General features: G+C 34.2%; 1 protein-coding gene across 1 annotated transcript; it reads left to right on the forward strand.

Annotated features, from left to right (window-relative positions):
* The first annotated feature begins 382 nt into the window (after nucleotides 1-382).
* Nucleotides 383-10,578, forward strand: LOC147068935 (uncharacterized). Its single transcript, XM_085951569.1, has 5 exons — nucleotides 383-791; nucleotides 2,492-2,604; nucleotides 9,363-9,782; nucleotides 9,950-10,046; nucleotides 10,433-10,578. The coding sequence occupies exons 1-5, from the start codon at nucleotides 383-385 to the stop codon at nucleotides 10,576-10,578; spliced, it is 1,185 nt and encodes a 394-aa protein (XP_085807695.1).
* The last annotated feature ends 7,684 nt before the right edge of the window (nucleotides 10,579-18,262 follow it).

Here is an 18,262-nt window from a genome sequence, read left to right on the forward strand (position 1 = left end):
TTAGTATACCTAAATAAACTCAAACATATATTTTTTTATATAATGTACTATTTTTCTGAGGTTTTTCCAAATCATTTATTTTGTATGTTGTCAAAAAATCTATGTTCGTAACGAAAAGAAATATAAATCTAACATTGAGTTAAATATTCTAAATTAAACATAATACATGCATGAATATGGAAAAGGATTATGTGAATAAAATCGATGCTACCGAACTAGTCAATTTTGTATAAAAATAAAAAGATCACATACAAAGTGGTTTAATACTTAATTTTCATCATGCCCTCCAAAAAAAATATTAATTCTTTCTCACTCAAAATTAACTCATTGCTTTCACATTTTATGTTGATAATTGTCTTTCTGCATCGTGGCACTAGCTGCGATGTGCAATGGTCACGGAGTCGCAGTCTCGCACAGTAATATTGTACGAGGAGACGTTGGCCACCATTCGCTGGGACTCGCTGGCAATCATTTAGGCTACGGCGGCTCAAGCTACGGCAGCTTAGGCTACGGGGGACTCTCTCACAATAACATCGGATACAGTGCACTGGGCGACAATAGCTTAGGTTACAATGGACTAGGCTACAATAGCTTAGGTTACAATGGGCTCGGCTATAGCGGCTTGGGCTACAATGGACTGGGACACAGTAGTTTAGGCTATAGTGGACTTGGGTACAACGGATTAGGCTACAATGGACTCGGTCACAACAGCTTGGCTCTTAATGGATTGGGATATGGAGGCGTTGGGCATGGCTATGGAAACGGAATACATGGAGGAGATCACTATGTGAGTATTCTAGATATAAATGTTTTTGTTAAATTGTTAATCTGTTCTGGTTTTCATAAAATATCTTCCACTGCTTTGTATCGTGCTATAAATTAACTAATTTTTCTACAATAATTAATTATTTTAGATATCCTTTTAATTTTTTTAGATTTGAATCAGATGACAGATGAATAACATAAATTTAAATCATGTTTCTGTCATTCGAATTACGCAGTGAAAAAATAGTTCCCTATAAATCGAAAGAAGCGTGCGTAATATAAAAATGTATTGTGATAGTTCAGGCAATAAAATGATTGAATGAGCGTTTTTTGAAGATATTCTGGTAATTGGAATGACTTCATAAATTGTATTATTAATTGTAAAAATAATACTTTTGCATGTTCAAAACATTATTTTAATAACCTTGGCTGTGGTAAAAGAGTAATATTGGCATTAGTTAACAATATTATATTGGGACTTCTTGAAACTCTGAAATCTTATTCAGTTATTTTACATTGAAAAAGTTCCTCAATAATTATCGATACAAGCATAATAATTGTTCAAATACTTAACAAGAACTTTGATATTATTTCGTATATCCATGGGTAGGCTTTCCACTTATTTAATACTAATAATAATTCGTGTTTTCTTATAATAAAGGCTCATCCTAAATACTCGTATAATTATGGAGTACCCCCTTTTCTACAATAATTTATTATTTTAGATATAAGTGCTTTTATAATTTTTAAATACTATGCCTGAAATGCGCGGGTGCTTTCAGTGCAGCTCCTATTTTAAACACATTATTTAGAATCCGATGACAGATGAACGAAATAAATTAGAATCGCGTTTTTTTCATTCGTATTACGCAATGAAAAATAGTTGCATATAAATTAAAATAAGCATTCCGAATATTATAATATATTGTGATGGTTCAGGCAATACAATGATCGAATGAACATTTTCTGAAGGTGTTGTGTTAATTAAACACTTTTGCATGCTCAAAAAAGCATTTTAATTACCTTGGCAGTGGTAAAAGAGTAATATTGGGATTAGTTACCAACTTTAAAGGGGACTTTAGGAAATCTTATTCAGTTATTGTACAAGAGACACGTTTCTAAATTATAGATTCCAGTATAAATTTCTTAACACTTAACAATATTTTTTTATTATTTTGTACATCCATGGATAGGCTTTCCACTGAGTTAATACTAATATTAATTTGTGTTTACTTAAAGGCTCATCCAAAATACTCGTATAATTATGGAGTAAAAGATGGTCACACTGGAGATGTGAAATATCAATATCCGACTCCCAAGAATGGCCTTTATTTTATGTCTTGGTAAGAAATCATGGTCAGGATGTAGCAGACTATTTAAGTATGATTGATTATTAGCCAATAACTCAAACCATGACCCTCATACCTTTTGAATACATAATAGTACACATACATATTATGTAATTAGGGCAGCTAACTGTCCCATATATACGAGACAGATTCCATATGTAACTTAATCAATGTATATTGTGTATGTAATCAAAATGAATGAATGTGTGCGTCAAATGTTGAATGAAATAATGAATGAAAAACACACTTACTTTTCAAAAGAGATTATAGTTTTGAATTTTATAACTTCACCAATATTATTTGAACAGTCTGGCATGATCACCGTCCTGTTGTCAAATACCAATACGTTATTATAATATTGATTGTTTTCTTTTCAGGCCAGTACTCCTTGGTGGAGCCGGACGGTTCAGTTCGCGTCGTGGACTATACCGCTGATGATGTCAATGGCTTCAACGCCGTCGTCAAAAAGACCGGACCAACAATCCACGCAGTACCACACTCTGGACACTATGGACATTATTAAAATAAATCATTAATATACCTACCCACCCAAAAACGCAAACGTATATCCAACATTGAACTCTGTAAATGATTATTGTATATAGCAAGCTATTAATAATAGCTATTTGTGTAAATTGTGTATGAAAGCATATAAATAAATACGTCGCGATGATATTTTAAAAATCTTTTCTTAATAACAGATGAAATTGATGAATTCTTTTTGGTAGATTATACATTATGAATATTGTTTTCCATTATCATAGGATAGATAACTCGAGATGAGCTTTGGCTTTGACAAAGTAGAGATATGTTTCGGAATTTGAAAATAGTCTTCACTTTCAGCCACATCTGCGAAAATATTGTTGCAATTGAATTTGTGATTCGAAATGAGTTAATTTAATAAATCGTTGTACAAAGTTATCTTGATTATCTCATTGTGGATCTTTTGAAAAAACTATAATGGTAACAAAAATACATTATTTATTTTTGAAATACCTCAGAAAACATACCTTTCAGGGAAAATCCTACAATTAAATTAAACCAAATGGGATACAAACCTCACATCTTTTGGCGATGCGGTGACTGCTTATATCCTTTGATATCGACCTTTATTCAATTCAAGTTAATTTTTTTTTTGTCTATATAGTTCACTGTGTCAAAGCAAAACTCTCAGCACAGTCAGTGCTAGTTCTAAAGTTTATAGTTATGAAAGTTGGTGTCTCACCCAGAGATAAGAAAATTGGTTACCACTATTTCAAATAAAATATAGTTTTAGAAAAACGGAGCATACAAAAAGGAATTATTAAATCATGCACTGGACATCCTAAAGAAACAGAGAACCATTGGTAAATTCTGTTATGCTCAAAATCGGCGATGAGAGATGTATTTATAAGGCCCTATGATTCGCTGCTACAAAAGAGCATAGTCAGAATTTAAACTTTAAACAGGAGGCATTTGGTTTTAACCGAAAATACCTTTGACGCCCTGACATTCCGAATTGTGTTGAGCATTGTTCCGGAAAATATAATTCGGATAGCGAAGTGCGTATGTACCTCAGTAATCAGCGTTGCAAACTTAGCATTTTTACTATTTTTTTACCAAAACCATCCCAAAAGGTAGAAATCGAAAAGAAATTGAAATCACATGCTACGTTCACCACTGCGACAGATCGGGAGGCTTTGGTTTACAGCAGCTGAGTGAAGATTCGGCAGCTCAAGTGATGTCTGCAGTCCACACACCACAGAACAGATTAAGATTAACTTTGGGGTCAGTTTTGGTTTATGATTCAATAATGTACCTGTCTCTAAATGCAATATTTAAATATTGAATGCGCATATCATATGGCGAAGGAACTTTTATGCATATTATGTTACAGACGTTAATAAGAAAAAAACATTTTCTTTAACACGTCCATATATTTTTTCCACACTCCATAAATGCACCTACCTCTTTACAGCCCACCCAGAAGGCAATACTCCCCTTATTTTTCTCACAAACACGACTGCGTCATCTGCATACTCCAAATCACACAGTCTTTCTTCGCCTCAGGGGTTCCGTCGTCGTGACCGGCTCTCCCTCACCCTGCAGCGGTGCTACAAAAGCGATCTGCGCGCTGCAGGTCTGGCATGGCGGGAGGAGCAAGAGTTGGCGATGGATCGAGGAAAGTGGCGCGAACTTGTGCTATGCCTATGCCCCATTAATGGGTCGTGACAGGGTGAGAGAAGAAGAAGAAGATTTTTCTCAGTTATTGGTTTTTTGTTTTAGGCGAAAACAACTTTGACGCCCAGATATTATGAACATTGTTCTAAACATCTCATTCGGATAGGGAGCTTTTTTAAAAAACAATAATTAGCGTTAGCAACAGCGGTTTTCTTTACAGATCTAGAATTTTTTTCTAATCACGTTTTCCTAACATCATGGAGAGCTAATCAACACCAAAAATATAAGCAATAACGAAGACAGTATTTTTATCAAGACCATCCCAAAAGGTAAATAATGAATAAAATGTTTAATTGAAGAAATTCATTAATGGATTGTTTGTATAAATTATGGTTTAATACAATATGTATTGTCACAAACACGAGCCTCTATGTTTGGATATAAAGTATTAGTAGTCATTTACGCCTGGGAATATCTCAGAAGCAGATACCCAAGACTAAGCTCGCCACGCATTCAAGTGTGGTTTGACTAAGTTAAAAGAGGATTAATTTATTGAAACACACATAAAACTAACAAAAAAATATTCTATTTTTATAAAATATACGAAAAGCAAAGCCAAAACAATAGGTACTGACATAAAAAAACTATCTGATGAGATATCCAGGTCCCCAATAAGTCACCGTTATATTTTTAAAGCCTACTAAGTTGGCCTTTGTGGTGACCAGGTCAGACGGCCTGATAGTCCGTACAGCTGGTTGGACCAACTTGTGTAGGAATATCTGCCGTTTCGGAGCACATTCTTGGGCATTCACATAGTATGTGATTTGCATCCTTAACTTAGACTTAAAATAATAAATATTTTTCTTTTTAATATTTTCAGATAATTATTTATTATTATTACAATTGAAATTGTAAATTATCAAAAAAAAAATTCAAATTGCAAGCTTCGTATTTTTTCGCTAGGTGACTCTGGTAGGTGAAGATTTCGCCTTAAACAGATGGCATTCAGTTCTAACTGTGTACGATATTCTCAACATTTAACCAGACAATCCGTAGTTGAATGTTACTCCATCAATTTTCATTCTGGTGGAAGATCTGTTTGCAACGTTATATTTTCTGTGAAGCAAACCAGTACTTATAATAATATGCACTTTCCTCCACTACCTGCCATATTTACATATTTACACCCCTTAACGTAGCGTAAAGAACGTTTGACACATGATCATATTATCGTTTACGCGAAGGAATATTTATGAATATTATATTACAGACGTTAATAATAAAATAACATTTTTTTAACACAACGTGTTTAAGTTCAATCCATTTGTCTACACTCCACAAATGTACCTCCTTACAGCCCATGTAGAAGGCAAAACACTTTATTTTTCTATTCCCTGCTGTAAACATTCAATACTCGTGTTGTTAATTTGGGTAAGAATATTGTACTTACATTGCATAGTGTTTAAAATTTCCAATATTGTTTTGGATTAACAGAGGGATGCATTTTCCTATCTTCCCCATATAAGGTTAAGTACAATGATGCATAATTCTAAACCATCACTGTAAGAATACAAGCATTGAACATATGGCATTCGGTTTTAACATTAAACCAGATATTCCGCAATAAGTTGAATTTTGCTCCATTTAACTATCTAATACTTTCCTACTAACCAACCACCCCGCTCCATACTGGATATTAATCGAGCGTACCACGAAACCCTACGTCTGGATGCTAAGCATCAGCAGTTGTTTACACCTGGGATTATCTCAGGAGAGGATGCCAAAGACTCGGGTAGCCACGCACTCAAGTGTGCGTTGACTGAGTTTACCGAGACTTAATTTAATAAAAAGTGCCCATGGGAGAAAGAAGTATAGAAAATTAAAAAAAAAAAATGATTTTAATTGAACATGATCGAAATTTAACATATTATACATTCGAACGCCAAGGAAGGTGAGTAACTTGGATGCTTTTAGTATTCTCTAGTATCCCCAATCCCCCATGGAGTGTGGACCAGTGGCGCACCCAGGATTTAATATTGGGGGGGGGCAAGGAGGAGAATGTAAATTAGTCCCATAGGCTCTTTTTCTTCTTCATATATTTTTTTTTACATATTTTCATAATACACGGCGATATACTTGCACAGATTCTTCTAGTTTTTATTAAATTGAAGGCATAGTGGCGGTAACCGTTGAGCGTTTCATCAACGACTGGCGGATTGGAAGTGACTAACAGCGACCATGCTGGACATGTGCACCTAGTAGCTTCAGACGGATTCTTGCAAAATAAATTAAATAGTGTACTTAAACATCATTTAGGTTGCAAATGCAACATGTGTATACAGCTTTAATAGAGAAATTCCTGAAATACATCTTGCCTTTTCCAACTTCATATCTATGTGAAGTAGCTTTTTCAGCATTTGTAGACATTAAGTCAAAAAAAACAGCCTTTTCGGTGTGGAACCGCATCTTAGATTAAAATTAATAACCAGGGAACCAAATTACGATGATCTGTCGTTTCAACATAAAAAATTTCATCCTTCTCATTGATTATAATGAATGTTATTTTTTATAATATAACTTTTATTTATATTTTATTATGAATGAATTTTATTTTTCGTTTATTATTATTTTGTTTATGTACTATAAAAGGAAAATATAACTCGTACTTATATGCAGTTTTCTTTGACGAGGGGTACTCAGTGTTACGAAAATTATAGAAGGGGTACACAGATGTCGAAAGTTTGGGGAACACTGATCTAGAGAGCTACAATATTTATGCCGAATTCCACCGAAAAAAAATGTTCGTTTGATTTACACCACCACTGACTGTAGTAGGTGTAGTCGTTCTTTTCGCCGAATGTTTATCACCAATTTTTGGTTTTTTTAATATTAGGGTTCCAAAATATTAATTAAAATGTACAAAAAAAATATTATTGCATTTAACTTATACACAACCTACTCAACACAACACAGCCTAATATCTCGTTTATCGGTATTTTGTCCATTGCACGCGGTGTACCTACACCATGGCCCCCACATCCTGAAACGGGCCCTCAGGCTAGGGTATTTGACGGGCCTCCTATCCACCGCTTAAAGGCAGTGTGAAACACTACATTAACGTTTTTAAATAGTGTTTCAGTTCAAATTGAGGGTACTTATACAGTGAATTATTGGCGATTTTCAATACATCTACTTTAATAATGGAGCTGTCGAGTATCGACACATAATAATCAGAAAATATATTGGACAATTAGGTATATAATTTAAAATGTTCATGGTCATCAAGTATAATAGCGCCGCAGGCGACTTTTTATACTATTAAAGCTAATTTATGATGTGTGTTTATCTCACTTATCTGGTCAACCCGACACGCCGGGCCCCCCACAGCCTGGGCTAGAGCCCTGTCAGCCCTCCCCAGCCATGACCTACACCAATCTGGAATTAGGGTGGACACGAAAAGTTTTTGACAGTTCATTAGGGAACGGGTTTCTGAAAAATCCGATATTGGTGTTTCGAAATTTTTGTGTTAGAAATTAAAATATAAGAATTCTTTCTAAAAAGGTTGCTGGAGAATACAAACCATTTTTTTGCCGTGTTATTTGTCTAAGCCCAAGGTATAGTTTATTGGCTTTCAATTTCAATATGTAAAATCATTCTAATGATTTTCATATTTTTGGGGGTGCCAGGGGCCCTTGCCCCAACCCCCCCCCCCCCGCCCCTGGGTTCGCCACTGGTGTGGACGGCCGCGTACTTACTTTGGACTACTACCTGAACATTTAAGGACAAAGGCTTCTTGCCTCTTCTGAAACCGAATTGATTTATGAAAGCGGTGCGTTCCCAATAAGGTGGGCCTCAATCCATATATTTTAATTCTGAAAACGAGTTCTTTTTGCAAGGTTTAATCTGCCGTCCACTAACCGCCACGTATCCACACTCCTTAACGTGGCGTAACGAAGGGTAGGTAACTTTCAATATTGTGCAAAGAGTGTCCCACAAGAAAACTTGGTTGATGCCCACTAGAGTGTGCGTGGTGTGACATTATGATCAAGCTAGTTTGATTATGAAGAGACTTCCTCGCTCGCCGTAACACGATTTTCCCTTGTGGAAACCAAGTTGCAATGGCCAACTGCTTCAAGTGAGAGCTGGGCCGTCGACAAAAGCTCTTACCTTCCAACCGACATTTATGTGCACCCTCAGAGGGTATTATCAACATAATAACTATATAATATGTATGAGATAGTGGGAAATGAAGAACAGAACTTGCACGCAAAACCACAGTGAAGAACTGAAAAGTAGCAAATCCCTATTGAACAGATATACATTATTATTCTTTTCATGTAGGTAATCATCGTGTAGGTATCTCTGTGAAGCATTAAGTGTTTGCCATTTATTTTTAGGTATAGCATTCAATTCGATATAAACCATGTTAATTAATGCATTCGCTAAAATATGTGTATTCATTAACTTTTACGCACATTTCTGTTGGCATTGAAACTGATGTAAATTCTTGTAATAACGGAAACAGAAAAGCAATCGAATGAGTATATAAGCCCACTTCTCGAGGAGTACAAACATCAGTTGTACCAAGTGATCAGTGCAATCAAGTTTTCAGTTTAGTCAACAATACTACCATAACGATGGTGTTCATCAAGGTAAATCGTCTTTATATACTATAATATTTCCCAGTGGATGTAGTTTGTAAAATAAATACTAAATAGGCCCAACTCATAGACATCTAGGTATACTCATACAGATATCATTCGTTTGTTGACAGATAAATGCTGATGAATGTGTATCTCTGTAATGTGAAAATTGAGTTTAAATAAATATTCTAAATTAAACTAATAAATACTTGCGAATATGTAAAAGTAATAAGTGAGTTCGATCTTGCCGATCTAATAAATTTCGAATAGAAATATATAGAAGATCCCAAACAATGTGGTTCAACACTAAATTTTCTTTATGCCTCTAAAAAGTATTGGTTTTTTCACACACAAAATTAACTCATTGCTTTCAAATTATTTTATTTTACTATTGTAGCTAAATACAAAAAATATAATAATACGTTGTTTTTGTATATATTTTCAGTTGTCTCTTTGCGTCGTGGCACTAGCCGCGATGTGCAATGGTCACGGAATCGCAGTCTCGCACAGTAATATTGTACGAGAAGACGTTGGCCACCATTCGCTGGGACTCGCTAGCAATCATTTGGGCTACGGCGGCTCAAGCTACAGCAGTTTAGGCTACGGCAGCTTAGGCTACGGTAGACTCGCTCACAATAATATTGGATACAGTGGACTGGGGTACAACAGCTTAGATTACAATGGACTGGGCTATAACGGCTTGGGCTACAATGGACTGAGACATAGCGGTTTAGGCTATAGTGGTCTTGGGCACAACGGATTAATTTACAATGGACTGGGTCACAACAGCTTGGCTCTTAATGGATTGGGATATGGAGGCGTTGGACATGGTCATGGACATGGGTTATATGGAATGGATCACTATGTAAGTAGTATACATATAAATGAATTCCTATGCATATATTATTATCTGCTAATAAACTTTTCAACTATTTGCACTGTACATAGAGACATATATATTCTCTAAAAGAAATTACGCAATCTTTCTGCGATTGTTACAATAAAATAAAATATGTATTTTCTCTATTATAGGCCCATCCAAAATACGCGTATAACTATGGAGTAAAAGATAGTCATACAGGAGATGTGAAGTCACAACAAGAAGTCAGAGATGGTGATGTTGTCAAGGGTAAAAACCTCTTCTTATTTTCTAGATATAATAAAATAAACGTACTTATATTATCCAATAGATCATCTCTCCAAAACACACGAGATTACACAGTTAGACAATAATAATACACTTATTCCACCCATAGACAAAACCATTATATATATGTCATCCAAATACACTACATTTAATAAATAATATGTAAAACAATGTGTTTCTACTAATAAATAACAGTTAATGCCATTAAATAGACACAAAAAGATGTAATCAAACTTATTTCTGTCCCCGTGTTTTTTGATTACAAATAAACGACAATCATTCGTTTTAATATTATTAGAATTTGGTCTCACATATCCTTGTGCCGAATAACAATAAGCCATGTATAAACAATATTGGTTTTTTTTCAGGCCAGTACTCCTTGGTGGAGCCGGACGGTTCAGTTCGCGTCGTGGACTATACCGCTGATGATGTCAATGGCTTCAACGCCGTCGTCAAAAAGACCGGACCAACAATCCACGCAGTACCACACACTGGACACTATGGACATTATTAAAATAAACCATTATTATACCTACCCACCAAGAACTACAAACTGCCATTGCCTATGATACTCGAATGAATGATATTTGTAAATAATTAATGTGTAAATTCATCTAGGACCTAGATAATAATTATGTATGAAAGCATATAAATAAATACGTCGCGATGATATTATTTAAAAAAGTGTTTCTGTTTTGTTTACAATGTAAAATGGGTAAAGCCATCGTTATTAACCGAATTTCATGATTTACCGATTTATTAATCGATCATAAACCTCTTTGATCTGGACATTGCCTTTTACCATCAGAGGAGGATAGCTTGGGGGCTGCAATACCAAAAGATAAGGATATACCAATACTCTGGAGACACATTGTGTAATGTTTACAAATCCCCTTTCTATTCTTTCTCCCCATCTTAATATTAAAGGATTTTTTTTCGACCATGTCCGATCTTAATAGGATCATATGGGCCTCCACAGAGTGGAGATTTGTATTGACAGATTTTTGTTTTTACGAGAAATAGATGTCTCTACCACTTGCTCAACCTATTAGGTCCATACTCTGACTCATACACAAATTGAAAAACAATATGTGTACTTGCCAGACCCAGGATTCGAACCTGAGACCCTCGACTCTATAGGTCGGCATTTAAGCCACTCGGCCATCGTGGGCTTTATTTTATTGTAACCGTTAGGTTTTTGTTGTAACAATAGGAACATATTTTCAAAAAAATGGCAGAGATTATGAACTTAGATCAGAGAAAATACAATGAAAGGTTGCTGTTTATTTAAATGAAGACGTCGATATGTAAATATATCCAGAGTAATATTCTTATTTTTCCACAACTCTTGGGCGCTTTAATACTTGCCAATACTTTTTTTTTAAATAAAACAAAAGCACAGTAAAACAGAAGTAAACATCCAAAACATACTATTTTTTTAAATATACTCAATTTTAAAGTTTACACGAAACAGTTTTGATAAAAAATGTAAAATATATCAGGGGCGAAGAATGTTTTCAAAAGAATGAATCCAGAACAGTAGCCACCGTAGCTTTCTCCATGACTTGGTATTACGCGCCACGTATAATCGGTTGAAAAATCATTTGACACTCATGATTTACGCCATCCCTCTGAAGGAAGTTGTTTCTCACACTCTTCAACAAGTCCCAATACTACGAATTTTTTCATGTCATCTTCCTCAAGGGTGAAGCTAAAAATTAGAGTGCTCGGCACAGTCAAACTCATAACTGCATCCAACTGGGAGACTTTCAGTATCCATTCCACATCCAGCACCACATTTCAAATAGAATTTGACAAATACGTCTAGTCTCTGTCTTTCCTTTGACGTTGAAGTCTTAGGATCAAAAGGATAACGTCATAATATCGATGTTTATTACTTACCAATAAATCCTTTGTAATGTGCAACAATGATACGAGATGAAAAATCATTTTAAAAAACAAAAGAAAATATGATTTGAAAGAAGAAGCTATCCATTGAGCAGTATTGCCAAATTTAAAACTGTCATAAATACAATATCAATGTATTTTCACTAACATAATAATATATCAATTATGGGAAATACAATTATTGACGTATTTCAGCCGTTTTGTTAAAGCGTTTACTGATCTAAATCTATGGCATTTAAGATACTTACATTGTTTTTTACCATAATTTTGAATTTAAGCAAAATAACGATTTTTTTATCGATGCATGAAGAATTCAATTACTGGAATCGGGTGTTATATTACAATTATTATTATGTATAGCTTAACAAACGAATCTTAGTTAGAAAATTCCAAATGATTTCTATGAAAACCTACTCAAGTACATACATAATTATTAAGCTTGATACAAGACAACATTCAAGATAAAAATATAACATACCAATAAATTGCTAGGGTGTGTGAAAAAATATTGATACCGCTGGACCGTCTCAAAGTTAGTTGCCAAAATATTACACAATGAGACTTCGAATGCATTTACATGGTCGAGTGGAAAAATGTTCGCTTCTGAAACAGGTTATGGGTTCAAATTCCACTTAGCTTAACGAATAAATGATTTGATAATTTTGCTAGAAGCACATACTCAATATCCACGATTATTTTATAAAAGAAAACGTATTATACGTTACCTTGTATAACAACCATAATTTTGCACCCACCCCGGTGATCCAAGTCCCTCGCTTATTGTGTATACACCATTTTAAATTCGTCCTTACAGTACATACATCCAAAGTGTACATATTAAATTAATTAATCAATATACCTCCATTTTATAGCCATTAAACTAATAAAAAGAAAGTACACCAAGCAGTGAATCGGGGAAATTCCTAATTCAAATGAAATGCGAAACAACCAAACGTCAAAAATAAACTGGACGGAAATATTTTCCGGATGTGTACGTGCTTTTAACCAAATTAATTTCAACATGAGTGAATTATTGATTGAATCAGTACGAGGTGCACTGTGTTTATATGATACTAAGCACATATATTATACCATAAAATACTATTAAAGACTCAATATGGGCGAAAATTGCAAATGAATTAAATTACTAGGATGGTGAGTAACTAAAACAAAAACAAACAATGAGCTAAAAAGGACCACTTACTACAGCCTCTGCTTGTCAGGAAAGAGCATTTTGTGCATAAAAATAATTTGTAAATCTGTTTCGTACTGTGAGAGCAAGTGCCGCAACTGTTTGTCGCGTACGAAAGTCTAAAGTCCTGTTCATTCGGAAATGGACGCACTACATTTTCCTTCAATGGAACTGCTTCACTTATTAATATAAATATGTAGATATATGATAAATTTGTTTTTTATCTTATATACAATTATCCAGCTTTTTTCTTGCATAGTATGGCATAGTCTATGTGAATTTGAATATTATCTTTGTATTATGTTTTGGACTTCCCAGCTGTAATAATTTGATCATCAAAGACAATTTCTGGTTTAACGCTACAACATAACATATGGTTGGTAGGTATAGTTTCTTCTTGGCCGTTTAATGGCTTAAGATTAGGTGTGTTATTCCGATTTATTTTCCGAAGGGGAAATAAAATAAATCCATCACTGAATCTACCCATTGACCTTATCGATTGTTATTAATTTATAGTTCGTATTCACGGTTGCCATAAGCACGATTTAAAAAGTTTTCCCAAGTTGTCCATCAAGAGCACCACAACAATTCGAAAAATGCCATCTTTGCTCAAAGTCAACTGCAATCTGTTTCCATTCCTCTTGATCTGTGGATGGCATATAGAGAGGTTGAATGCATTTCCATACCGCATCTGACACATCTTCAACTATGCCTGACACCGTTCCGTCTTATCTGCAGCTGTAACGGAGAATCTCGTATGATGTACCAGATGCGAAATATCTAGAAAAAAGGTACTTAATCGAAAATCAGAAAGAGGAACCGGTGATACAAAAGTGGTTCTTTGGCCGTTGTGTATAAACTTTGGAAATTCGAGAAACAAATGGAGTTTTTAATACGTATCCGTGTTATAATACGTATTCATTCTCACCGCGCATTTGGTAAGATGCTATGACTCGCAACTGTAAACCAGCACCGTCAAGAATACAAGCGTTAAACAGGCGAAATCTGTTTATGATACAATACATCTGTGAATCAATTAAATTCAAATGAATGTTGCTCCAACCTTTTCCATACAGTATCGTGAAGTGAATCCCTAGTGTCCAAATATATAATACTACCATTTTTCAGATTTTTCATTTCATCTTCACTACCAATAGAATAGCTTTCAAATCGGTATTAATCGTTAGTCCATCAAATTACACGCATAATATTATTACTTATTAACATTGAAACTGACAGAAACTCTTGTAATAACGGAAGCAGAAACCTATCGCATGAGTATATAAGCCTACTCCTCAAGGAGTACACGCATCAGTTTTACCAAGTTATTAGTTCAACTAAGTCTTCAGCTTAGTCAAATACAAAGGTGACAATGGTGTTCATTAAGGTAAATCGTCAGTGTTTATTGTAATACTTATTAGTGAGTGTAGTATATAAAATAAATACGAAATAGGCCCAATTCATAGAAATCTAGGACTTTTTATAAAAATACCAGTACTTTGTTTAATAAGTAGACGCAGATAAATGTGTTAAAAAAACAAATATGTAATAACAGTCATTGACAATTGTAAGTAAACATTCATGTCTCTATAGCAGTTTTATCTATTTTGATAACGTACCTATCTATTTGCAAATAATATCAACATATAGAATTTTAAATTAAATTATTTTATTATTCAATCAATAATACACAATATTTCAGAATACAACATTGTTTAGTATACCTAAATAAACTCAAACATATATTTTTTGATATAATGTACTATTTTTCTGAGGTTTTTTCGAATTATTTATTTTGTATGTTGTCAAAAAATCTATGTTCGTAACGAAAAGAAATATAAATCTAACATTGAGTTAAATATTCTAAATTAAACATAATACATGCATGAATATGGAAAAGGATTATGTGAATGAAATCGATGCTACCGAACTAGTCAATTTTGTATAGAAATAAAAAGATCACATACAAAGTGGTTTAATACTTAATTTTCATCATGCCCTCCAAAAAAATATTAATTCTTTCTCACTCAAAATTAACTCATTGCTTTCACATTTTATGTTGATAATTATCTTTCTGCATCGTGACACTAGCTGCAATGTGCAATGGTCACGGAGTCGCAGTCTCGCACAGTAATATTGTACGAGGAGACGTTGGCCACCATTCGCTGGGACTCGCTGGCAATCATTTAGGCTACGGCGGTTCAAGCTACGGCAGCTTAGGCTACGGGAGACTCTCTCACAATAACATCGGATACAATGGACTAGGCTACAATAGCTTAGGTTACAATGGGCTGGGCTATAACAGCTTGGGCTACAATGGACTGGGACGCAGTAGTTTAGGCTATAGTGGACATGGGTACAACGGATTAGGCTCCAATGGACTCGGTCACAACAGCTTGGCTCTTAATGGATTGGGATATGGAGGCATTGGGCATGGCTATGGAAACGGAATATATGGAGGAGATCACTATGTGAGTACCTATTTTAGATATCAATGTTTTTGTTCAATAATTGTTAATAAATTTTCCATCTAATTTCTGTGTACCCAGAAACTTGAATCTATTCTGGTTTTCATAAAATGTCTTTCATCGCTTTGTATCGTGCTATAAATTATAGCAGCCATATGATAACGCCTTTTCTACAACAATTAATTATTTTAGTGATATAATTTTACATTTTTTTTAAATAGATATGAATCAGATGACAGATGAACAAAAAAAATTAAAGTCGTGTTTCTGTCATTCGTATTACGCAGTGAAAAAATAGTTCCCTATAAATCGAAAGAAGCGTGCGTAATATAAAAATGTAATGTGATAGTTCAGGCAATAAAATGATCAAATGAGCGTTTTTTGAAGATATTCTGGTAATTGGAATGACTTCATAAATTGTATTATTAATTGTAAAAATAATACTTTTGCATGGTCAAAACATTATTTTAATTACCTTGGCTGTGGTAAAAGAGTAATATTGGGATTAGTTACCAATATTATATTGGGACTTCTTGAAACTCTGAAATCTTATTCAGTTATTTTACATTGAAAAAGTTCCTCAATAATTATCGATACAAGCATAATAATTGTTCTAATACTTAACAAGAACTTTGATATTATTTCGTATATCCTTGGATAGGCTTTCCACTTATTTAATACTAATAATGCGAAGCTGTGTTGACAGTGTTAAAATGTCTCTTACAAGTGGGTGTGTCGATGATGGGTTTTGGAGAGCTACCAGACTGGATTGGCTACCTATCTGAGAATATGTTTACATAGTCGTGTCTGTGGAACTTTAATCTTTTGAGTGTCCACTCGAGAGATTCTCTGATAGTAAATATTTCTGCTTGTTATTAATGTTCCATTTTCGTAGGCTACAAAAGCTGCCCCTACTTTGTTATCGATTAGACTACCATCTGTGTAGATCTCCAATCCCGTGATGTGGTATTTTGTTTTAGTGTCTTCGTCAACTGTTCCTATGTGTTCTATATTTTATAGATGTCTGTTACCAGGATGTGGAAGTTGTGTGTAGTGTATTTTGTTTTCATATGTTCTGTCTGTAGGTAAGTGTCGGGGAAGTATGTGGCTTGTTTTAACTTGGTATATTCCTGTAAGTTCTTGTATTTTTATATCTATTGGCGCTATTCCTGCCAGGACTTGTGCTGACGTTAGCGATATTGTGCGATATCCCTTGCAAATTGATATTGCGAAAGGTCTTTGCGCGGAATTCAGTCTTTTTTAGATCGACTTTCTGTGAGTTGCTTTATTTCAGACCGATGCCGCGTAAGTTTAAGTAAATTATATTATTAACTGTAAAAATAATACTTTTGCATGGTCAAAACATTATTTTAATTACCTTGGCTGTGGTAAAAGAGTAATATTGGGATTAGTTACCAATATTATATTGGGACTTCTTGAAACTCTGAAATCTTATTCAGTTAAAGGCTTATCCAAAATACTCGTATAATTATGGAGTACCCCCTTTTCTACAATAATTAATTATTTAGATATAAGTGCTTTTATAATTTTTAAATACTAAGCCTGAAATGCGCGGGTGCTTTCAGTGTAGCTCCTATTTTAAACACATCATTTTGAATCCGATGACAGATGAACAAAATAAATTAGAATCGCGTTTTTTTCATTCGTATTACGCAATGAAAAATAGTTGCATATAAATTAAAATAAACGTTCCGAATATTATAATATATTGTGATGGTTCAGGCAATACAATGATTGAATGAACATTTTCTGAAGGTGTTGTGTTAATTAAACACTTTTGCATGCTCAAAAAAGCATTTTAATTACCTTGGCAGTGGTAAAAGAGTAATATTGGGATTAGTTACCAACATTATTTCGGGACTTTAGGAAATCTTATTCAGTTATTGTACAAGAGACACATTTCTAAATTATAGATTCCAGTATAAATTTCTTAACACTTAACAATATTTTTTTTATTATTTTGTACATCCATGGATAGGCTTTCCACTGAGTTAATACAAATATTAATTCATGTTTTCTTATATTAAAGGCTCATCCAAAATACTCGTATAATTATGGAGTAAAATCACACTGGAGATGTGAAATATCAATATCCGACTCCCAAGAATGGCTTTTATTTTATGTCTTGGTAAGAAATCATGGTCAGGATGTAGCAGACTATTTAAGTATGATTGATTATTAGCCAATAACTCAAACCATGACCCTCGTACATTTTGAATACATAATAGTACACAAACATATTATGTAATTAGGGCATCTAACTGTCCCGTATATACGAGACAGATTCCATATGTAACTTAATCAATTTATATTGTGTATGTAATCAAAATGAATGAATGTGTGCGTCAAATGTTGAATGAAATAATGAATGAAAAATTATGAATGATTATAGTTTTGAATTTTATAACTTCACCAATATTATTTGAACAGTCTCGCATGATCACCGTCCTGTTGTCAAATACCAATACGTTATAATAATATTGATTGTTTTCTTTTCAGGCCAGTACTCCTTGGTGGAGCCGGACGGTTCAGTTCGCGTCGTGGACTACACCGCTGATGATGTCAATGGCTTCAACGCCGTCGTCAAGAAGACCGCACCAACAATCCAC

Source organism: Rhyacophila brunnea, unplaced genomic scaffold (genome assembly GCF_057557595.1).
Source record: "Rhyacophila brunnea isolate RB1 unplaced genomic scaffold, BYU_Rbru_1.0 scaffold_24, whole genome shotgun sequence".
Classification (NCBI taxonomy): Eukaryota; Metazoa; Arthropoda; class Insecta; order Trichoptera; family Rhyacophilidae; genus Rhyacophila; species Rhyacophila brunnea.